This window comes from Lithobates pipiens, unplaced genomic scaffold (genome assembly GCF_037356315.1).
Source record: "Lithobates pipiens isolate NorthernLeopardFrog02 unplaced genomic scaffold, aLitPip1_a1.2 Scaffold_8, whole genome shotgun sequence".
Lineage (NCBI taxonomy): Eukaryota > Metazoa > Chordata > Amphibia > Anura > Ranidae > Lithobates > Lithobates pipiens.
Genome location: NW_027507903.1, coordinates 65,091,437 through 65,116,931, shown reverse-complemented (window position 1 = coordinate 65,116,931; position 25,495 = coordinate 65,091,437). Strand labels below are relative to the sequence as shown.

The following is a 25,495-nucleotide window of genomic DNA, read 5'->3' as shown; positions in this document are numbered from 1 at the left end:
TAGAATGAGACACAGAATACTGATGGGTTAATTTCTCTGCTCTGTCCATTGATTAGCAGACTCCATCTGTTTGATTATACCATGTAATGCAGAAGACCCTAGGTAACAATTCTGAGAAATTCTGCACGGCTTAACAGGAGGCTAATGTATTTGCAGAATGCTAACAGTCTGTGCAGAGCTCCATCCAAAAGCGGAAGCTAACATTCTGCTGCCTCCCCCCTCCACTGCCACATTTGGCACATTTTGAGGGAGAGCGGGTACCTGGTTTTGACCGGTACCCACTTCCACTTGCAGCTGAATTCACCACCATGAACTCAGACAGAAGTTCGCCCACCCCCCACCCCCCCCAGCCAGCCCAATCAGAGAGCGCAGGGCGCTTTGCACGATAGGGAACCGGTTGTGAAGCATTTGTGAAGAGTTTCCCTTAGTGGAGATGGCAGTGGCAGTACCCAGTAGCCAATTCCTGGAGAGGTAAGTGTCCTAATGTTAAAAGTCAGCAGCTACAGTATTTGTTTTTTCTACATGAGCCTGGAGTGCCTCTTTAAAAATACTTTTTAGATATTTCTCAAAGTTAATACATAACTGTGAGTTTTACATTCAGTTATAGTTTTACATAATTACATAGGTTGAAACAATTGAAAATCCCATATCCACAATCCTATACCCACAGTTGATCCAGAGGAAGGCAAAGAAAACCCAGCAAAGCATGATCCAATTTGCTCCAGCAGGAGAAAAAAATCCTTCCTGACCCCCCAGGAGTCTATTGGATATTCCCTGTATGTTAAATGTTTGTATTCAATATCTAACTAGTATCCAGTTATATTATGTACATTTAGCAAATAGTTCAGGCCTTTTTGAAAACAATTTACTGAGCTGGCCAGAACCAGCTCTTGAGGGAGTCTATTCCACATTTTCACAGCTCTTACTGTGAAGAAACCTTTCTGTATTTGGAGATGAGATCTCTTTTCCTCTAGATGTAAAAAGTCCCCCTTGTCCTCTGTGATGACCTTAAAGTGAATAACTCCAAACCAGTTTCACTATATGGACCACTTAAGTATTTAATAAATGTGCCATCTCTTTGTCCCCAGTCACCCACTCTGGATTACTTTGTAAAGGGCCTTCATGCTCAGACCTGACCTTTTTACTTTTAATATATTTGAAGAATTTTTGGGGGTTTGTCCTACTATGTTTTGCAATCTGTAGCTCGTTTTGAGTTTTTGCGTCCTTGATTTCCATTTTACATATTCTGTTATTTTCTTTGTAACATTTAAACAATGATTGTGTTCCTTCATTTTTATATTTTTTAAAAGCTCTTTTCTTATTATTTATATTTTCTTTAACTTTGTCCGTGAGTCACATAGGTTTTAATTTTAGTTTTTTAAACTTCTTTCCCATGGGAATGTACTTTGCAGTTCACATACAGTCTTTTTAAAGAATTCCCATTTTTGTTCTGTGTTCATCAATGCCAATATTCCCTCCCAGTCTAAGCGTTGTAGAGCAGCCCTCATCCTTGCTCTTAGTGCTAGTTCACACCAGACACAGTTCCGTTCCGTTCTGTGCACTTTTTTTCTGAACTAAAAATGCACGCACAGTGTTTTCCATGTATTCCAATGGCTCTAGTTCACACCATGCAGTCAGGTTCTGGTCAGTTTCTGGTGCATAAACTGACCAGAACTAACTGTATTGGTGAATAAAAAACGTAACTGCATGGAACTGCATCTGGTGTGAACTGGCCCTTAAAGTTAAGTTTTTTTATATTTCCAGTATGGGCTTGTGGCTTACAGCTAACATTAATGGAAACCATGTTATGCATAACATGTTTTGTTTAATACGTTTTCTCTAGCAAAGGAAGTTGGAGCACCCACTGTACAGGTTACGTTGAGACAAATTGGATGGAAAGGAATGTACAGTGAAGGTACTTCATTATGCCTAAAGCAGATTCACACTTTGGAGTTGATTTGCTAAAGGCATATAGACTGTGCACTTTGCAAGTGCAGTTGCATTCATTTTCCCCAGTGAAGGTACAAGCCCCTGCTTGAATGGACACACATTGTGGCGCCTTAGGAGCGAGCCCCGCTGCTTGGGTGCCTCCATTGCAAGCTGCTTGCTTTGGGGCCACTTTGCAGGAGAGAGGGACCAGGAGCACTGGCGGGGAACCCGAGAAGAGGATCAGGATTGCTATGTGTAAAACCACTGCACAGAGCAGGTAAGTATAACCTGTTTGTTATTTAAAAAAAAAACATAGTCAAAACATATCCAGAGTTCAGGAACCGGAATGGATAGTCAGACAAACCAAACGTCAGGGAGCCAGAGATGAACGTAGTAAAAGAGCAAGCAGGATCTGGAGCCAAAAGGGATGTCAGCCAAGCAAGTCTTTAAACAGGAATGCAGGAGAGTGTCTCTGTGATGTTGACTAAAGCAAAGGCAGAGATCCTCTGGGCTGGATGGCTTAAGTAGGGAGGACTGACGAGTAGGATATCATCAACAGCTGAGTAACTGTGGAGAGATAGGAGCCAGCAATTGGCTGACAGCTGAGCAGCTGGCTCAGAGACGGAAGGGCTAAGACCTTTATTATCACTTTAAGCAAATATAAAAAAACAAATGATAATATTAAGATATGACCAGTAATGGGTTGCTTTAGACAAGACGTTTACCAATCGTGAATTCCTTGTTTACCTTTGATATGCATTACACAATGTACACTGTAAATAATTGCGCCTGACACCAATTTCACACAATTTCTGACTTCTGTGGCACCCATACTCTCTGATTTGCTCTACTCTTGGTATGTATATAGACCCTCAATGCCCTCCCATACAATGTAGGACCCGGGCTTCTGCATCCTATGTGTTGGTGTTGGAGATGGCATGACTGATCGCATAGAAGAGTGGTTTCATGGGACAAGTTGTATGGTAAGGAGTAAGCCTGTGGGATTGAGAAAGAGGTTAAGTAATTCTCTACTCTAAACACAACCTAGGCCAGTGATGGCGAAACCTTGGCACCCCAGATGTTTTGAAACTACATTTCCCAGGATACTCAGCTACACTGCAGAGTGCATGAGCATCATGGGAAATGTAGTTCCAAAACATCTGGGGTGCCAAGGTTCGCCATCACTGCCCTAGGCTAAATGAGCTGTTAACACTTATTATACTAGGGGTGATATTAAACTGAAATGTATTGCTGACTAGAGTTCAGCTTTAGAGCAGTAGATAAATTTAACTCACTGTAGCCTTACTCCCATCAGTTATTACATCACAACTGGAGCGCCCCTGGCCTAACCATGCTTCTGGCCCCATTTGGTTGTCAACCAAGTTTGCCATTGATGGTATCACCTATGTTCACAGAAACAAAGAAAACAGGGCTGATATGTTTACAGAAGCAATCATGTTAGTGGCAACTTTTTATGATATGATCTCTTTAATTCATTTTTTGTTACGGACATTCTAGTGCAAATATCTTACCTTTGTCTATGTGCATGGTAGGTCTCAAGGTGCCCAAATAGGAATGTACTTGCAAGGTATGATGCTTTCTTTTGCAAAGATGTGTTACTTTATACCAGAATACTAATAAGAAGTTTAAACGTACTTTAAAACAAACTTGCATACCTAAACTAGTAAAAGTACAGTGTACAAAAGTAAATATATTCTGTTACCTTCTGTGCCAATAACTTCTGCATACATGGCACTGTATGACCTTCTGCAGTGCTTACATTTTTGTCTCTGTTACTCATCAGTAGGACAGATGCTTACACAGGGAGAAAGAGTTGAGTTAGGGTCTTCATCAGTCTAGAATGTAGAAAATGATTATCCCAACACATATCACGCATCCTGTTTGCCTTTTAAATAGGCTAACCACCCCTGCTGGTAGGATACCTACCTGATATCGATGTTGGAGGGGCTATGCTGAAACATGGTGATGTAGAGCATTTATAGGCAAAGAATATCGGAATAACAAGATCCATAGACTGGTTCAGCTGTGTAACTTGTTAAATAAAAAAACAGTTTAACATTGTTTGTTTAAAAGTATGATTTTTACGGGAGAGTTTGTATCTCATGTACATATTTTAAGTGGCTTTTTTTGACGTTTTGGATTGCAAACCTAATACTCTATAACTGGAATCTTTCAAATTAAAAACATAGCTGAATGCTCAGTCTATGCACTCTGCAGTGTGGGGTAACCACATTAACCAGCTGTTAACCACTGGGGGTTTTTACCTAAAAAGCTCAATGGACCATATAGCTTGTCAGACAAATAATATTGAGTTTGCATAATGGTTTCAGAATCCCTGATTATATATCTTGGCAGAGGAGAGTATAATTATTTTCTTTGTCAAGCTCTGTGCTGAATTGTAGCAGCTTCTTGCACATCACTTGGCATGTAAACTGGGAAGAAACCACAAAGTGTGGGTGGAGGTTCCGGACTAAGTGTCTTTTATTTCCACTCTTCTAATGTATTGAACAAGCAATATTAGTGGTTCTTGACAACATCTTCCTGTGAGTAAGACACTGTTAATGCTCCATATTTTAGGAATGCATTTGCGTTGTTACTCACTGTTCTTTCTTGTCATTGTTTATTATGACTTGAGTTTTTGTCACTGAGACTATTTAAGGAGCGCATTGTTTTTGTGCAGTTAAAACATACGCCCTCCATTGCTCTAAATGGAGGAGCTGAACAGTGGTCCCTTTTCATTAAAAGGAAAAATTAGGCAAAGGTTCTGATTGTTCACAATGTACAATAATACTACTTTTATTCACATTTTCTTTTTAAAGAATCAGCACCTATGGGTAAAAATTTGATCATATCATATTATTCTCGTTCTTTTTTTAGTAGCCAGTTGACAAGATGCTTACACAGTTCATGTGCTGTATGATGAAAAAGAATGCATTTGTCCAGTGGAACATAACTTATTTTACAGTTCTGTGTTAAATTGCTAACTGTACCCCACTGAGAATAATGGTTTAGACACTGTAATTCAGTAGCTGATGATTGTACAACATTGGTTCATTTTTGCTTGAACTATGTGTCAATTTAATCCACAGGTGGAGCTCGCCGAAACCTGTGCAAAATGTGAACGTTACATTGGCACAGAAGGTGGAGGAATGGACCAGTCAATCTCGTTTCTGGCAGAAGAGGGAACTGTACGTAACTTATGTAAACAAGATGCCACCTGCTAACCAAGACTTGCATTAATGGCTTTTAAACCATATTAAACCATATTACTGTTACTTTTTTAGTGCTTCTTAAACCTTTGTAAAAGGCTAACTACCCTTTACTTTTATCTTACTTTTGCCTAGTATGTATTCTGTTTAAAATGTACCTTTGTCTAGACTATAGACACTAAAGTATTTATATTTTAACAATCCGTAAAGGAACTTTGTAGCCAAAAGCACTGTGGAACAGCTCATTTTTAAATTTCACAACAGAGGGATTGAAATGGACAGTAATTTCCCTTTTTTTTCTCTGGCAGCAGGAACTTGGCATCATGCCAGACTTCTCATGTAAAACAAAGAGCAAGTATCTTAAAGGCTAAATCCACCCCCCCCCCCCCCCCCCCCCTAAATTCCAGCTCCACTACTAATATAGCATTAATGTACTTATTTTGCAAAAATAAAACAACTTTCCATTTTTTCTATCCACACATTCCTCACTGTTTATGGATGTTTAAAAACCCCGCTCCATTACTTCGGCCTTACTTCCTGAACAGACTTTAGGTCATGACACAGGAAGGAGTTGACCAGCTGAGGGTAGATGATATAGAGTGTGTGCTACTGAGATCAGCTGCTCAACTCTTTCCTGTGTCATGACCTAAAGTATGTTCAGGAAGTAAGGCCGAAGTAATGGAGCAGGGTTTTTAAACATTCATGAAGAGAGTGAGGTAAGCATGGGTAGAATAAATAGCTGTTTTATTTTTTGCAAAAGAAGTACGTTAATGCTATATTGGTGCATAGGGGAGCTGAAATTTACCGAAAAAAAGGTGACCAGCCTTTAAGCTGTTGGAAACTGAAACCAGACTTCAAAATCTTTTAGGTCTGGTTCACTCAGGCTTCCGCTCAGAGCAGTGTGAACAGCAAGCTTTGATAAAGCCTTTGCAGAGCTTTCAGCAAGCTTTGTTGAAACTTTCAAAGTACCATTCAACTACATCCTAATGGGAATGTTGATTGCCACTTTAGGCAAGCTGCTAGCAGGCTTTGGCAATTCTTGAAGCTTTTTGAAAGCCTGCTAGCAGCTTTCTTAAAGTGGCAATCAACACTTCCATTAGGATCTGTGTTCAACACTGGAGTTAAATGGTGCTTCAAATGTTTCAACAAAGCTTGCTGAAAGCTGTTCAAATGTTTTGTCAATTGTTGTTGTACACACTGCTCAGGAATATATGCTGTAAGTATTTTAATGTGCATTTCCTTGACATGGGTGCATTTTAATCTGGAAATTGTTACACTACCCATAGATATGATTCACCAGTCTCCTGAGAAATTTGCCAATAGTCTGTGTCCTTCCAGATTTCATGCAGATGGTTTCTCAAAGAAATAACAAATTACATTTTATAGTGTTTTCTGTAGCATTCACTAGAATTTGTGCTCTGAGGAGATTGGACTGTGATTGCAATGTATAGTTGTGCTCAAAGGTTTGACTACCCATGGATAATTGGTAGTATATTGTATGTTTTTTAAAGAAAACATGAGTGAGCAGGCAAAACACATTCCTTTTATTTCTTATGAGATTCATATTCAACTGTAAGTCTTAACAGAATGGCACAATCATAAAACATGGCAACAACGAAACAAAAATGAAATGACCCCTGTTCAAAAGTCTGCATACCCTTAGTTCTTAGTATTGTGCATTGCTCCCTTTAGTATCAATGTTGTCTATGGAGCCCCAAATTCTTGCAGTTGGTATAGCTGCTCATTTGTCTTTGGTCATGCAAAGTCTTTGGTTGTCTTGCATGAACCACACGTTTGAGATCTCACCAGTGTAGCTTGAATATATTAAGGTCACAAGACTGTGATGGCCACTCCAGAACCTTCACCTTTTACTGCTGTAACCACCGGAGGGTCAACTTGGCCTTGTGCTTAGGGTCATTGTCATGCTGCAAAGTCAACAAGTGTCCGATGCACTGCTTTTCTGCAGAAGAATGCAAATTGTCTGCCAGTATTTTCTGATAACATGCTGCATTCACCTTGCTATCAAGTTTCACAATATTCCCTGTGTCTTTAGAGTTCACATACCCCAAAAACCTCAGTGAGCACCACCATGCTTCACAGAGTGGATAGTATTATTGTCGCTATAGGCCTCGTTGATCCCTCTCTAACAAATCTCTCTGTACTTACTTGAAATTGCACAGAACGGCCCCAAACCTTCACTTCCCAGGTCCCCATTGGTGCTCCAGGCTCCTCCTCCTCCGTGATTGAGTCCTGTCCCCTGGTCACTCATCACTGGCTTTGATTGACAGCACTGGGAGCCAATGGCTCCCGTTGCACCAGCAAAGCCAGTGAGACACAGAAGCGAGGGGAGAGAAGAGCTGCAGAAGTGTACAGGGTTTGATAGAATGAGGGTTAAGGTAAGTGTAAGGGGGTAGGGTGAGGGGATAAAATCAATGCCTAAACATTTTTTACCTTAATGCAAGGAATCCATTAAGGTAAAAAATGTTTAGGCTTCAGGACCACTTAAAGCTGTATTTTGGTCTCGTCACTCCACATACAGTGTGCCAGAAACCATGCCAGGGCTCCTAAACAATATCATAAAGCAGCTGACACAATAACCCAATACATGGTATCCATAAATCAAAAAACATACAGTGCAGCGCATAAATTATCATATGTATATAACATGCAAATGTTAAAGTATACTGTGAGGAGGTAAAAGTCCACAGGTGTATTTGTGAGTTGAAAAAACTGTGCAGTTCTGGATCTCAACAGAAATCTCCAAGATTTTCAGCAGAAAGACCCCACCACAGTGAATGAGTGGGGGCTTACCAAATTCTAGTGACCCTTACAAGGAGAGATTTATTATGGCAATCCACACACAGCTTCACAGCCACTCAGGGTGTCCTGACAGGTTGCTTCAGCATCAATCGAATACAGTGAAGCTCCACACAGGCAATGCTTTTATATAAGGAGACAAAGAACACCTTCCATAGTGTAAAACCGTATGTACGATGATATTTAATAACAATGAGTGTACTTACATATTCCAAAGTTAATACAAGCCATAAAATATCCAAAAATAATCCTTTTCCCAAAACAAAGATAGCCGAGCTGGGTCACGCATGCGTGGTGGTGTGTGTGTTGCGGCTCCTCTCAATGCATTTTATCATATGTAACATGGGCAAAAAATATGGATTTTTTTGTTACAAGTATACATTGACATTTGCATGTTATATACATATGATAATTTATGCTCTACACTTTGTTTTTTAATTTATGTATACCATGTATTGTGTCAAGGTGTTGTCTGGCATATTGTAACCAGGCTTTTTTGTGGCATTGGCACAGTAAAGGCTTCTTTCTGGCAACTCAACCATGCAGCTAATTTTTGTTTAAGTATCATCATATTGCGCTCCTTGAAATAACCACACAGTCTTTTTCCAGAGCAGCATGTATTTCTCCTGGGGTTACCTGTGGGTTTTTCTTTGTATCCCTGCTGCAATCTTTCTTGGTCTGCCTGATCTTGGCTTGGTATCAAAAGATCTTCTTAATAGGTGGTTGAATAGTACTGACTGGCATAATCAAAGCTTTGGATATCTTTTTATATCCTTTTACATCTTTATAAAGTTCCATTACCTTGTTATGCATGTCTTTTGACAGTTCTTTTCTGCTCCCCTTGGCTCAGCATCTAGCCTGCTCAGTGCATCCAAGCAAGAGCTAACAAACTCATTGACTATTTAGACAGACACTAATTGCAATTTAAAAAAAGCCACAGATGTGGAAAATGAACCTATAATTGCCATTTTGACCTGTGTGTGTCACCTTGTGTGTCTGTACCAAGACCAAACATTCCAGGGAATGTAAACTTTTGATTAGCGTCGTTTGGGTGATTTCTGTTATTATGATTTAAATAGGAGCCAAGCAACACACGATAAGAAAATGGCTTCATATGATCACTATCCTTAACCACCTTGCGCCCGTCATATAGACAAATGACGGCGGTGGGGTGGGTCTCTCCTTCTGGGACATTGTCATATGACGTCGTCCCAATCTCGCCACGCTTGTACGCTCTTGGGGGCATGCAGTGCGGTGATTGGTGGCACGCTATGTCACTGGGGCACGGTGCGGCCCCCATCTAGGTAAAGACAAGTGATCATCTGTGTCTAATCACATGTAAACCAGGAAATGCCGATTACCGGCTTTCCTCTCATCACACTGACCGCGTGTGAGGAAAGAAGAGCCGATCGGTGGGATTTTTTCACAGGGGAGACCTGCACAGATAATTGGCACTGATCATCAGTGCCGCCTTGATTATTATTGCAGCCCCAACAGTGCCCAGCAGTGATGCCAGTCAGTGCTGCCCATCAGTGCCTATCCATGCCATCTATCAGTGCCAACCTGTCAGTGCCTATCAGTGTTCACCAGTACTGCATATCAGTGCCGCCTATCAGTCCCCATCAATGCTGCATTTTAGTACCACCTAATCAGTGCCACCTCATTAGTGCCCATCAGTGCCGCCTATCCCTGCCACCTATCAGTACTGCATATTAGTATCTCCTCATCAGTGCCCATCACTACCTCATCAGCACACATCAGTGAAGGAGAAAAATTACTTATTTACAACATTTTCTAACAGAAATTAAGAATTTGTTCCCCCAAATTTTTCCTTAAAAAAAAAAAGATTGATAAATGTTTCATTTGGGTACATCGTTGCATGAGTGCGCAATTGTTATTCAAAGTGCAACACTGCTGAAAGCTAAAAATTGGCATTGGCAGGAAGGGGGTGAAAGTGCCCAGTATTGAAGTTGTTAAATAAAGGACAGTTTTTTGGTGTGATCAGTCATATTTTCAATATCAATGCCAAAATGTCCCGATTTCTGCCAAGGTATGCAAACTTTTGAGCACAACTGTAATGTCTTCAGTGGCCTTTCATGGCTTTTACTTAGACACTCTACATCTCTTCTAAATTTTCCAAGCAGTTTACATATTAAGGGACAGCGATTGTGTTGTCTGCAATAATTCAAATCTTTATATTCATATTTTTTTTTGAACATTTAAATACTGTGTTTTTTTTCAAGGTCATTCATTATGCCACATCTGCCCACTTGCAATCACAGAATGCAGAATGTCATACTCTATAGCAAGTTCTGTAGGTTTGTTTTCTATTGTGTGCCTTCTTTACTGACTGTATAATGTCTAACCACTGAACAATGTCAGTTATAGGTGGATATGGGAGGTTGAATCTTTCATGCTGTTTCTTGTATCTCTTTGGGACTTCAGCAGTCAGAGTTCTTTATCTGAATATCCCCACTCCCTATTTGCGTATGACAGGAGGCATCAGTCTACCAGTTGAATGTAGTATGTATTTCGACTCTCCTTGCCACAGTTGGGGACTCTACAGCCCTGGCCAAAAGTTTAGAGAATGACAAAATTATTAATTTTCACAAAGTCTGCTGCCTCAGCTTTTATGATGGCAGTTTGCATATACTCCAGAATGTTATGAAGGGTTCTTCCTCTGTTAACAATGGTTACCTGCAAGCAAACACATGCAGTCGTCATTGCTTTGCACAAAAAGGGATTCACAGGCAAAGGATTCACAGGCTACTAAGATTGCACCTAAATCAACCATTTATCGGATCATCAAGAACTTCAAGGTAAGAGGTTTAATTGTTGTGAAGAATGCTTTAGGGTTCCCAAGAAAGTCCAGCAATCGCCAGGACTCTGACTCCCGATTCAGCTGCGGGGTCCAGGCACCACCAGTGCAGAGCTTGGTCAGGAATGGCAGCAGGCAGGTGTGAGTGCATCTGCATGCACAGCGAGGTAAAGCCTTTTGGAGGTAAGATGGCCTGGTGGTAAGAAGACCAACAAAGAAGCCACTTCCTTTCATTAAAAACATCAGGGACAGACTGATATTCAGCAAAAGGTACAGGGATTGGACTGCGGACTGAGATAAAGTAATTTTCTCTGATGAATCCCCTTTCCAATTGTTTGAGGCATCCGGAAAAAAAACCTTGTCCAGAGAAGAAAAGGGTGAGGGCTACCATCAGTTCTGTGTCATGCCAACAGTAAAGCATCTGGTGACCATTCATGTGTGGAGATGCTTCTCAGCCAAGGGAGTGGGCTCACTCACAATTTTGCCTAAGAACACAGCCATGAATAAAGAATGGTACAAAACATCCTCTAAGAGCGACTTCTCCCAACCATCTAAGAACAGTTTGGTGAGGAAAAATGTATTTTCTAGCATGATGGAGCACCTTGCCATAAAGCAAAAGTGATAACTAAGTGGCTTGGGCAATAAAATATCAAAATTTTGGGTCTATTGCTAGAAAACTCCCCAGACAAATTCTGACCAACTCCAAGCATTGATTATGCAAGAATGGGCTGCCATCATTCAGAAAGTGGCCCAAAAGTTGACTGGCAGCATGCCAGGGCAAATTGCAGATGTCTTGAAATAGAAGGGTCAGCACTGTAAACCTTGACTCCTTGCATAAATTTAATGTAATTGTCAATAAAAGCCTTTGACAATTATGAAATGCTTGTAATTATACTTCAGTACACCATAGTAACATCTGACAAAAAGGTCTAAAAACACTGAAGCAGCAGACTTTATGAAAATGTATATTTGTGTCATTCTCGAATCTTTTCGCTGCGGCTGTACAACGCTGGTCAAAAGATGCAGCACTAAAAAAGATGAAGTCGCAAGGAATAAAAGAAACCAGTAGGTTTCAGCCCACCATAGTCCACTTATACCTGACGCATTTCTCTTGAACAATTCTGATATATAAGAAGGCTATCTAACTGTTGTCCTTTTATTATTATAGGCCAAGCTGATCGAGTTTAACCCTATAAGAGCTACTGATGTGAAGCTTCCCTCTGGAGCTGTGTTTGTTATTGCGAATAGCTGTGTTGAAATGAATAAAGCAGCAACAGCTCATTTCAATATAAGAGTTGTGGAGTGTCGTCTGGCCACCAAGGTATGGTAACTATTACAATAGATTGTAAACTTACACAATTTGCAGGACAATAAGTAACTCTGAAACTGCAGAATTTGCAATAAAGTCCAACTCTAGTCAACATGATTTTAATTTTGTGTAGCGTGAGAAAGGATAAGAACCATTGTCTGGTTATGAATGCAGTCTGTATGACCAGTGATGAAGTTTTCCCTCGCTTTGTGATCTGTCTGACAGGCAAGGAGCAGAAAGTGTAGCAACCCTGTACTTTTCCTTGCAATGGCCGTTTTACACATCTCTGGAACCTGCTGCAGTGGTCTAAATGACTTGGTTGATGGGTGAATGGTGCATGGTAATATACTCACTCGTTTGTTCATAGAAAAAAAAATAGAACAAGTTTAAAAATTTTGTGTGCAATAGTAAGTGCTTCCAACAGGCATTAGCATCCATCATCATCATTATCCCTTAGGAAGCCATACAGTAACAAAATAAGAAATAAGTACATGCAGTGTTATTAAATTGACAGCGTTTTTTTTTTTTAAAAACAAACGTCATACTTACCTACTCTGTGCAATGGTTTTAATTTTTCATATTCTTTTTTGGTAACTTCCAATGGGAAGGTTTTTCTCTTTTTTTTAAATTCACTTTAGTCTTACATGATACCTTGACACCTCTCACAAGCATAGAAACCATTTTGAACAAAGAATGGTCTATTATGCAGTAACACCGATCTAACTACTTTATCACTGTAAGGGTCTTTGAACCACCATACTGAAAACCCTGATAAGTCAACTTTTCATTCATACTGGAAAATCCCTTAGACTATTGTAAAGAAAAAAAATATTGGCACTCAGTACACAACAGCATATGTTATATATATATATGGGCACTATAGGGTGCCACAGTGCACTTGTATATTTTTTCACCTTTAAAGTTAATGCATTCATTTTGTTCTCACAGCTGTTTGTTTTGGGGCACAGTAAATACAATTTATATTGTTTAGAGCAAGTGTGCTTTTCTGACTAAGACAGGAAACCAAAATGTATACGACAAACACACCATGCAACGTTTCTAAGACATGGCACAAACAGGTAATTGGTCTGTATAAACATTATATTTTTTCTGGGGATAACTGGTGAAAAATGATGAATTCTTCATGAGTGTTGTCGTCCTGAATGTGTATCACTCACATAAATAAGGCAAAAGTGATATTTGAAAAGTTTACATGAAGATGACTCCGGTAATTACTATTTTATTGTATCCAAGAAAACCACAAATAAGGCGGAGGGGGGGAGGGGGGGCAAACTTTTTTTTTTTTTTTTTTTGCGTTAAGGATAGAGAAAATAATTGTACCATGTCTGTCTGTCTGTCTGTTTCTTCTATGGCACATACAGTTTTCTCATTTAGTACCCTAATCTTTCATTCAAATCATTATCATTTGTTCACAGTTCATTACAGAGACATCATTCTACTATATACAGTGTTGATTTTTAGTTGGACTGATGTATATATACAGTTCAGCAGAGCTAAAGTAGGATGAAAAGAAACATTTGGGGCTTCTTTAGCCCCCTAAAAACATAAAGGATCTTCCCTTTTGAAAATGCTAGTTGTCTAAGTTTCCTAACTATCATGTTGACTTGTGTTTTTTTTTTTTGTTATAATCTTCAATGTACATGAACATTCAACATTTTCCACCCAGAATATTAGATGGTGAATGCAAATAAGAGAAGTCAGCAAATGTACATTGTTTCATACTAAACAAGGAACTTGTATACATTCAGTTATAATTACAAAACTATTAAGTAAAAAAAAAAAAAATGTTGAGTGAAAGACCGAAATTACTTTGCAATATTTCTTGGTTCTGTCAATTATGGTGTTAGATACAGGTCTCAATTTATTGTAATGAAACAGTTGGAACTAAACTAAGGATAGAAAAAAAGGTGGGTGGAAAGAGCATAGAATTTTGAGAATGAAAAGTGGGGAGAGGTAGGGTTGTGGTGGGGGGTAGAGGATTAGGGGGTAAGACAGGAAAAAAAAGGGGGGAGGAAGGGGGTTCCTGTGGGAACAAGTTGGCTAAAGGCAGGGCAGGGCCCCATATTTGTATTGCTAGTGGAATTTATCCTGCTGTAAGGAATTTACAGTAGAATCAAGAGGGAATTGGAAGTCATGCCAGTAGAAATATGTTTTTCTAAATTTCTCTCCTTGGCGCTGGAGGGATGTAGTAAGGACTTCCATTCTTTAATTTCATGAGTTTCATTGCCCATGGAAATCCATGCACTTTTATGGGGCTCAGCCAGGAGAGTCCCGTCACTGCCGGCAATCTCTCTTAATGGCTACACAAGTCCAATATAATTTGTCAAACTCGACTTTATCAAGCTTACCTAGATTGCTTGGTGGATTAGTTATCGTCCAAGCAAAAACACAATATACACATTTAAATCCACCTGTTCATATAGGGAGACTATAATAGTGCCAGATCAAGAGAGATGCCATCTAATACTCACCCACCAAATATATTAGCAAATTGACATAAACATATCCAATAAATAAATGAATAAAAGAGTAGAAAACGGGTAACATCAGGCACTAAACAACGATATACTAAAAACGAAGAAGCAATCCAATTCAACATGAATAAGTCTAGCAGGGGTCTCTGCATGCTGAAAAGGATATAAAAGATTAAAACAAGCACAAAAGAAACCTGTGTAGTAAGTTTTAAAACATTTTAATTTTATTCAGATATGCTCTATAGTACAATATTGCACTCACAAACTGGAGCTTGACAAATCCTGCAGCAGCACAGCATGTCAGTGTAAAATCTCTGTTGCTTTCAGCCTGGCCAGGGAGAGCTTTGGGCTCTTACTGCTTTCCCTGGCCAGGCTGACAGTGACTGAGAGGTTTTACACCAACAGGTTGTACTGCTGCATTTTTAGATACAATGCTATAATATAGCGTTGCAGTGTTATAAATAAATGTTTATAAAATTCAACTGTTTTAGTACTTCCTACACTTAGAGGCTCCTTTTGCGCTTGTTTTTCCCTTTTATTTCCTTTTTATAGTCCTCATCTGAAGGATAGGGTTTCTCCCTTTAATATTAAGGCACTCTACCAGATCCACAAGATCTGTTATAGTGCTTTATGGGCTTTTCAGCACAAAGCATTTGTTTCTTAGATTTGCATGCTACTTGGTCTCCTGATGACGGTTTCAGGCATGTGGTGCTGCTCTGAGTCTGTTGAGCTTTTCTTGACCTGTTACATAGGCCTGTTGTTTGTTGCTGTGTTGCCCACCACTCAGTTGTACTGCTTTTGTATTTCCCATAGTAATAGCTAATGATCCTGTGTCCCATAATGTATGACCAATATTTGGAGAATAGTACATTATACAGGTCACTCTCCTCTATTTTCATGAGCTCCCTATTGCTGAGACTAGTTGGGAGTGGAAGGGGTTACATGGGGATGCCCCAGCAGCTTTCTAGAAATGGTGCCTGTGCCGAGCAGGTGACCCCTATGTTTACTATTCAGCAGGGCAACCGCTTTAAGTACTATTGAGAAACTTTGAAATTTAAGTAGCCAAGCCACCCTTCATTTGTTAACCCGAGATTGACAACATATCCTCCAAGATATGCACCCTTCAGGCATGAACGAATTGCAGTGCATCCTAAGTTCCCACTAAGTCTGGTAGATAAAACCTTCCATCCCCAGAAAGAAACAGGTAAAAGTTGACTTAAAAGCTTACAATCGTTATCAGGCTATAAATCCATGTTCAAAATACAAATCACAGCTGAACCCCCTTTACCCTCCAACAACTATTACCAATTTTTAGGTCCTATGCCTGGACCCATCCCCATACAGCACTTCCTATCCATCTCTGATCAGCTGCTAGTCTAACTCCCTGGCCAATTTATCCCAGTGTACCTGTCCCAATAGAAAAAAGACTTGAGACAATTTTTTTTTAAGCAACAAAGGGAAAGAATTTTAAGGCTTACCCATATATACTCTGCTTTCAACATAATACAGGAATCACATTTATGGTATATTGATTTTTAATGTAATAAGCAAAGCAACATGACAACTGATCACCCATGCAGGAGATACAATTACAGAGAATATGGCACAAATGCATGGGTAAATGCACATACAAAGGAATGTTTTGAGACTACAAAAGGTCTACTGAGTGACCTAATGGTACGAGCCAAAGGTTCTCATAGGACCCCTAAGCCAGAGGGCCTAGAGGAGAAATCCATTTTTCCAGGTGCAATAGGTTGCAATGAAAAATTCACATAAGCAGATCAACTATATACCCATGCAGGGGGTTCAGAGTGAGAAACTAAAATATGAGGATATTAGTAAGTACATTTATAGTATGACAACTTTGTGGGGTAAATGCTAAAAATTTTAAATGCTAAAAAATAAATGCAAAAAAAAATGTGCATTACCCAATATTTATTTGTACAAAAAGCCAAATGAATACTCACAGACGATAGAAGTAATAAGTATAACAAGAAGTCCATTCATCAACAAGTGCAGTACCAAATGACCTAACTGATAGCAGTGTCGGCCACTGACGTGTTTCGAGGATGGGTTCTGAGGAAGAGGTGCGTCCCCGAAATACGCCAGCTTACTGACACTGCTATCAGTCAGGCCACTCGGTACCACACTGGTTGATGAATGGACTTTTTGTTATGCTTCTCACTTCCATCGTCTGTGAGTATCCATTTGGCTTTTCTTTTTTTTTTTTTTGTACAAATAAATCTTGGGTAATGCACTAGGCGTTTGTGCTCTCGTGTGTGTTCCTTTGTAATTCCATTTTGGATTTCCCCGTCTGAGGAGGGCTGCATTGTTGAAGTGTTACAGTGGAAGAAGCATAGTCTCCACAAGTTGCAACTTGATCAGGTGACTGTCCTTTGAGCGCTGGGGTGTTTGTTCAAATGTGGGAGATATCAGTTTAATGTGTATGTCAGGGCAAATAAATAGATGTGCATCTCTGTAATATATGCACATTTCCCAATGTTGTGACCCTGTAAAAACAGAAGAATACCCGTTGATCTGTCAGAGTTGCACTCGTTTCTAATTCCTTTTGTGAGCTGACAACACACAGAATTTGTTTGGTCTGAGTTTTGTCAGCCTTGTCCAGTTTTCTTTTGCTAAACTATGAAGTGCCACCTACTCTCCAAATCTCTACAACATGTAGGCTAATCTTTCTGTAGTCCCAAGATGAGAACTAGGAGGGCTAATTACTTTCTTTGATATAACACAAGAAGTGTGTACAAGAAACAGGACAGCTCTGACTTTTTGATATGGTAAACGGGTATTCTTTACATTAAACAAACAGATATAACAAAAGGCTTTCAATGGTCAGTTTAACCGCTTGCTGACCAGCCGCCATCATTTTACTGCGACAGGTCGGCACAATCCCGCGTAGCTATATGTCGGCTCACGGGATTGGGATAGCAGGCGCTTGGCTGATGCTCGTGGCCGATGGTCGCGATGACCGCTGGCCACGAGCAATCGCGGGCACGAGAGGTAGAACAGGGATGTGTGTGTGTGTAAATGCACAAAATCCCTGTTCTGTTCTGAGAGGCATGACAGATTGTGAGTTCCTATTAGCTAGGAACCACGATCCGTCACTTCCTCTAGGTTAGTCTCCTCCCCTACAGCTAGAAACACAAACAGGGAACACAGTTAACTTCGTGATCTCCCCCTAGTGTTAACCCCTTCACTGCCAGTGAGGCCGCGTACACACGGGCGGACTGTTCGCCCAACTTTGTTTGTCAAACAGTTTCGGCAAACAGTCCGCTCAAAATTAGCATGGACGGACATGGCCACACACGGCACTTTTTGAGCGGACTGTTTCAGCGAACTGTTTGCCAAACAGTTCGCTCAACTTTTGAAATGAACGGACTCGCCCACGTAAGGCGGAGGCAAATCCGCCCATTTCGAGCACGTGTACAGGTAGGCGGGGCCCGCGAAGGAGACGTCGCGGGCTCCGCCGCCTGGAATGCACTTAAAGGGGAACCCCAACGCCGAAAAAAATCGGCGTGGGGTCCCCCCAAAGTCCACAACAGACCCTTGTCCGAGCACGCTACCCGGCCGGCCAGGAAAGGGGGGCGAGCGAGTGCGCCCCCCCTCCTGAGCCGTACCAGGCCGCGTGCCCTCAACATGGGGGGGTGCCTTGGGGAAGGGGGGGCCACGCGGCCCCCCCACCCCAAAGCACCTTGTCCCCATGTTGATGAGGACAAGGGCCTCTTCCCGACAACCCTGGCCGTTGGTTGTCGGGGTCTGCGGGCGGGGGGCTTATCGGAATCCGGGAGCCCCCTTTAAGAAGGGGGCCCCCGGATACCGGCCCCCCACCCTATGTGAATGAGTATGGGGTACAGTGTACCCCTACCCATTCACCTGTGAAATAAAGTACAAAAAAAACACAACACAGAGAAAAAATATTTTATTGCACAGCTCCGGGGGTCTTCCGTCTTCGGGGGTCTTCTCGCCGGACTCCTCCGCTATCTTCGTGTAGCTCTTTTACTAGCGGAGGAGCCCGGCTTTCTTCATCCCCGCCGCCGGCCTCTTCTCCCGACTTCGGGGGTCTTGTCCCCCTCTTCAGTTCTTCTGCCGGGCCACCGCGCCTTCTTGTAGCTCTTTTGCAGGCGGTGGCCCGGTCTTCTGTCGCCGCTGCCTTCCGTTCTTCTGTCGCCGCCTTCGGTTCTTCTGCCGGGCCACCGCGCCTTCTTGTAGCTCTTTTACAGGCGGTGGCCCGGTCTTCTGTCGCCGCTGTCGCCGTCGCCGCCTTCCGTTCTTCTTCTTCTTCTTGTTCTTCTTCTTCTTCCCCAGGAGATGTTGACACGACGCTCTCTCCGGCCGGAATGCCAGAGCCGCGCTGTGCGGTCACTTATATAGTGACAATGGGGCGGTGTCACATGGTATATGTCACATGGGTTGGTCACATGGGTTGATGTCACATGGGGACTATGACATCGTAAGGGGGCGGGGTCACCATGTGACCAACCCATGTGACATATACCATGTGACACCGCCCCATTGTCACTATATAAGTGACCGCACAGCGCGGCTCTGGCATTCCGGCCGGAGAGAGCGACGTGTCAACATCTCCTGGAGAAGAAGAAGAACAACAAGAAGAAGAAGAAGAACGGAAGGCGGCGACGGCGACAGCGACAGCGGCGACAGAAGACCGGGCCACCGCCTGTAAAAGAGCTACAAGAAGGCGCGGTGGCCCGGCAGAAGAACCGAAGGCGGCGACAGAAGAACGGAAGGCAGCGGCGACAGAAGACCGGGCCACCGCCTGTAAAAGAGCTACAAGAAGGCGCGGTGGCCCGGCAGAAGAACCGAAGGCGGCGACAGAAGAACGGAAGGCAGCGGCGACAGAAGACCGGGCCACCGCCTGCAAAAGAGCTACAAGAAGGCGCGGTGGCCCGGCAGAAGAACCGAAGAGGGGGACAAGACCCCCGAAGTCGGGAGAAGAGGCCGGCGGCGGGGAGGAAGAAAGCCGGGCTCCTCCGCTAGTAAAAGAGCTACACGAAGATAGCGGAGGAGTCCGGCGAGAAGACCCCCGAAGACGGAAGACCCCCGGAGCTGTGCAATAAAATATTTTTTCTCTGTGTTGTGTTTTTTTTTGTACTTTATTTCACAGGTGAATGGGTAGGGGTACATTGTACCCCATACTCATTCACATAGGGTGGGGGGCCGGTATCCGGGGGCCCCCTTCTTAAAGGGGGCTCCCGGATTCCGATAAGCCCCCCGCCCGCAGACCCCGAAACCAACGGCCAGGGTTGTCGGGAAGAGGCCCTTGTCCTCATCAACATGGGGACAAGGTGCTTTGGGGTGGGGGGGCCGCGCGGCCCCCCCTTCCCCAAGGCACCCCCCCATGTTGAGGGCACGCGGCCTGGTACGGCTCAGGAGGGGGGGCGCGCTCGCTCGCCCCCTTTCCTGGCCGGCCGGGTAGCGTGCTCGGACAAGGGTCTGTTGTGGACTTTGGGGGAACCCCCACGCCGATTTTTTTCGGCGTTGGGGTTCCCCTTTAAGCCCATTCCAGGCGGCGGAGCCCGCGACGTCTCCGTCGCGGGCCCCGCCTACCTTCACACGCGCTCGAAATGAGCAGACTTTCCTCCGAGCGGGAACAGTTTGCTCATTTCGAAAGTAGCCTACACACGGGCGGACTGTTCGCTCAAACACAGTTTCAGCGGACAGTTTTTCGGAATTTCCGAAAGACTTTGTCCGTCAAACTGTCCGCTGAAACTGTCCGCTGAAAGCCCACACACGAGCGGACTGTCCGCCCAAACACTGTTCAGCGGACAAGGTTGGGCGAACAGTCCGCCCGTGTGTACGCGGCCTGACATTTTCACAGTAATCAGTGCATTTTTATAGCACTGATCACTGTATAACTGCCAGTGGTCCCAAAAATGTGTCAAAAGTGTCCAATGTGTCTGCCATGATGTCGCAGTCCCCATAAAAATCGCTGCTGCCATTGATAGTAAAAAAAAATAATAATAATAATAAAAATGCTTTAAATCTATCCCCTATTTTTTAGACACTATAACTTTTGTGCAAACAAATCAGTATACAGTTATTGTGATTTTTTATTTTATTAATTTTTTTACCAAAAATATGTAGAAGAATACGTATCAGCCTAAACTGAGGAAAACATTAGTTTTTTTGGGAGGGATATTTATTATAGCAAAAAGAACAAAATATATATATATTTTTTTTCAAAATTGTCGCTCATTTTTTTGTTTATAGCGCAAAAAATAAAAACTGCAGAGGAGATAAAATACCACCAGAAGAAAGTTCTATTTGCGGGGGAAAAAAGGATGTCAATTTTGTTTGGGTGCAGTGTCACGTGAGTGTTCAGTTGTCAGTTAAAGTGACGCAGTGCCTAATTGCAAAAAATGGCCTGGTCATTCTGCAGCCAAATCATCTGGGGCTGAAGTGGTTAACCTCCCTAGCGGTACAATTATTTCGGATTTTAGGTGCTAAAAGCAGTACAATTATTTTGCATGAAAATTTGGCGTTTTATATTGTAGTCCTGTAATTCTTAGGAATAACTCACTTAAATCTGTCCAAACCAGAGTCTAGCAGACATCCCGGGTATGATAAAGTTTGAAAAATGAAATCATAAATTATAATATAATAAATAACTATAAATAATTGTACCAAATAATAATATAACAATAATAAAAATTATTCAATAATGTAATCAAATCAAAAACACTGAAATTTGCTCAGTTGCAGAATTGTCACTGGCATTACTTTTCAATATTTAATGACGGATCTCCCCACAAATCACTATCGCTCAATTCTGCGAGTGATTCTAATTTATTATCGCTGTTTTCCAGCTGGTCTAAAATCATTTTTGATGTAAAGGGACAGTTTTGGTTGCTATGGGCAATCTCCAGTTTCCAGGCATAAAGAACAGTTTTTATAATATAAAACTGCATGCAGGACACTGGGCCACTAGGGACAAAGGGACAAAGGGGATGTGAAATAATTACATACAGCAATGTAATCTGTAAGATTACATTATACTGTATGTATAGTATGTGTTTCACTTTTTGAATTTGGTGCCGTTCTCCGTCCCCGTGCGACGCAACGCTCACAGGGAACGGAGATCGGCTCCGTGATAGATCGAGCGAGACACAGCTCGCTCGTACAGCGGGGGGACATCGCTGGATCCAGGGGAGAAAGTAAGTAAGCGTCTTCCTGGATCCAGCGATGTGGTCCCGAGTCTGGCTCGGGGGTTACCGCTTTTGGCATAAAAATTCCACCCCGAGCCCGACTCGGGAATACCGTCAGGGGGGTAATGGACCAAAAAATAGATGAAAATGCAAGGTTAATTTTTAGGATTTGCATACACTTTAATTTGATTTTATCAATGAATACTAAAGCCCTAAAAAATGATTTGTTAGTTTGTAATCATATATGTACATGAGAGAACCATATATGGTCATTACACATGCTCTCCTTAGTAGTGCTTCACAATGTTGGACCTTGCTGATTCCCTTAACACACTACAAGTCTACCAGACAGGGTCTGTCTGAATGACAGAAATGTATTCTCTGAAGTCTCTAATGACATAAAACACACATCGTTATGGTAGCAGAAACCATGTGATCAGGGCTGCCTAGATTTCAGATAACATGATAGAGTCTTGGAGTAGATTTCTTCTCGGCAGCCAAGTAACCTTGTTGCTCCCCCTCAAAAAAAAAAAAAAAGTTCTAACATGTGCCTCATTGGTTTACAGTATGCAAATTTTAATCTTCAATCTGCTTTTAGAGGTACAGAGGCAACAGCAGTGCACTGCCATACTATGGGGGTTATTTACGAAAGGCAAATCCACTTTGCACTACAGCTGCTAGTGCACTGCAAGTGCAGTCGCTCTAAATCTAAGGGGTAGATTTGAAATGAGGGGAAGCTCTGCTGATTTTATCATCCAATCATGTGCAAGCTAAATTGCTGTTTTTTTAAATTTTCCTTGCATGTCCCCCTCGGATCTACAGTGACCTTACTTCAAATCTTCCAGTGAGGACACTAGTTCTCCCCCAAGGGATTGCCTTAATTTTCAGGGAATTCCTCGCACTTCCTGTTTAGGCTATGGGATAGAAAGTGAAGGTTCCAGTGATTGTAAAGCTTGTTATTCTTACCTGTTCTGTGCAATGGTTTTGCACAGTGCAGCCCCATCCTCCTCCTGTAGGGTCCCCCACCAGTGCTTCTGGCGCCCCTCCCTCACCAAGTGCCCCTTTAGGAAGCTGCTTCCCATGGGGGTACTTGTGCGTGCTCGATCCCAGGCCAGGGTGTTTGCATCTATTCAGACACGCAGCCCTGCCCCCCACTCTCTGCTCATAGATTTTGAGTTAGAGCAGCAGGAGCCAATGGCTCCCGTTGCTCTCAGCCAGTTCTGTGAGAACGGGCAGAGGGGAGAAGAGCCACTGCAGATGTACACAATGCTGAATTGAGATTGGGTTCAGGTGGATATTTAGAAGGCTCCTGGGGGGAAACACTATTAAAAGGTTTCCTTACCTTAAGGCTCATGTCAACTTGTGTTAATGTGACATGGGGGGGGAGGGGGGTGCAGTTGAATGACAGGATCTCCTCCTCCACTCATAGAATGTGTTACTTACTTTCTATGAAGCAATTCAATGAGTTTTCCAAATGGAGGAAGGGGAGGGAAGGCTTTAGGAGACAATGCTCTTAATACATGCAGCACTAGAAGCTCACAGCTGTGAGGACGATCCAACTTTAGTGAAGGAAGGATTTCTATAGTGAGGAGTAGTGATGGAAATCGTAATCCCGACCCACCTGAGCACTCCCGCCAGGAAGCCAACACTGCACATCGCCAATCCTAGGCAGTGAGGCATTTCCTGGCCCACAGCTGCACAGATGGGGAAATGCCTCACTGCCTATGATTGGCGGTGTACAGTGTCGGCTTCCTGGCGGGAGTGCTCAGGTGGATCGAGATTACGATTCAGAACACACCTGAGCCCATCGCTAATAAGGAGCAGCCAACGGTACATAGAGCACCCTTCATTGGAGTTACTTTTTATGTCCCTGGTGCAGTATACTCCAAAAAAAGTTTTAAATCAACTTCAGATTTAAATACAGTTTTATAGTTGGCTTTAACAAACACAGGATGTCGGGCGTTTTAAGATTTCCTTCAACTTTTATTACTGACATCTTCACAATGACTAATTGTTGGCTGTATTTTGTTTTTATCACCATAAAATTACATCTCTCCTAATATTGCATGAAAGCTAAATACAAAGTTGGATATTAACTAAAAAAAAAAACTTCTATAAAGTCTTTATTAAAACATAAATCATTAACACTTGATTGTGATAATAAAAACCATGGCATTTAAATAATGTAAACATGCGATTCATAAGAAGCAAAGCTGTTTGAAAACTGTGGTTAGTCACTTGTTGAGCACATATGTCTTTGAGGAATGTTTCATTTTTCCCAATGTTCTGTCTTCAAGATGTTTGCACTGAACACTATTATATTGGTACTATGATGTGTTTGGGTTTAGAATGGTTTGATACAAAGTGCCCTTTTCTTAAAGTGTATGTAAACTCTAAAAATACATTTCTCTTATTTGCTCCATTTTGGTCTGTTGAATATACTAATGAAAGTGTTGTATTTCAACTGTTTGACAAATGCAAAAAAAAATGCAGCTGTTCATCCATTCAGAAATCTTGTGGGCTGATAACTACCTTTACTCTCTGCCACTGGACTGTTATGAGTTAACATTGTTCCCTGCATGCTCTGTGGACTACAAAAATCCTATCCCTCTGTTATGGAGAAGAGAGGAGGTGTCATGTAGTTCTAACTCCTTGTCCTAGGGACAGTGATGGTGAACCTTGGCACCCCAGATGTTTTGGAACTACATTTCCCATGATGCTCATGCACACTGCAGTGTAGTTGTGCATCACAGGAAATGTAGTTGCAAAACATCTGGGGTGCCAAGGTTCGCCATCACACTCAAAGGGTGACAACTTTGCTCAGTAAAATTGTCACCCTAGGACAGGAAGTAAGTTATGGCCACAATTACCATGTTCAAATAAAAAACAATAAGTGTAAAAAGGAAAACAAATGCAACCACTACATCTTTGGACCAGTAAGCTGCAATACTATCAATTTTAGTTCTTGGCTTTAGATACCACTTGCTGACCAGCAGTTTAAAGTGGTTGTAAAGGAAGGTTTTTCATAGAATGCATGAAGGTAAAACAATTCTGTGTGCAGCAGCCCCCCCCCCCAATTACTTACCTGATCCCCCTCTCAATCCAGTGATGTTCACAAGAGCCTTACCTCTCCAGGAACCCGTACTCCCAATAGACTTTAGGCAGCAGCAGGAGACATTGGCTCTCACTGCTGTCAATCACAGTCAGTGAGTCAATCAGAAGGCGGGGCCAAGCCACTGCTCCGTGTGTGAATGGACACACAGAGCTGTGTCTTGGGAGCGTGCCTGCTTGGGTGCCGGGGCTTACAAATGCTTGCTGACCATATGGGATTCCAGGAGGTACAGAGGCGTGTAGGGGGTGCAGAGGTGTGCTGGGTCTTACAAAGGCTTGCTGGCCATATGGGATTCCAGGAAGTGCACAGGTGTGTAAGGGGGGGGGTGCAGTGATATGCAAGTAGGTATAGAAGTGTGCAGGGGGGTACGGAGGTGTGCTAAGAGTACAGGGGTTATTTGGAAGGTTCAGAGAAGTGTGGGGGTATGGAGGCGTGCTGAGGGGGTACGGAGGCATTCCGGGGGGTGTAGAGATGTGCGGTATGGCATTAGGTGTAGAATCACGCCGCTTTTTAAATGCCCCACCCCTAATTAAGATGAGTTCTCTGCCTACAATGGCTGGCTGAACAATAAGGAAAAAAAAGGTGTCCCTGAAATGTTTTTGAAAAG

The 25,495-nt window shown here is 42.3% G+C and overlaps 1 protein-coding gene across 1 annotated transcript in view; it reads left to right on the top strand.

Annotated features, from left to right (window-relative positions):
- Positions 1-25,495, top strand: part of GALK2 (galactokinase 2) — a 314,350-nt gene that overhangs the window by 152,122 nt on the left and 136,733 nt on the right. The window contains exons 6-7 of the mRNA XM_077473446.1: positions 5,040-5,138; positions 11,963-12,115. Of these exons, the coding sequence (XP_077329572.1) occupies positions 5,040-5,138; positions 11,963-12,115 (252 nt within the window). The remainder of the gene's footprint in view (positions 1-5,039; positions 5,139-11,962; positions 12,116-25,495) is intronic.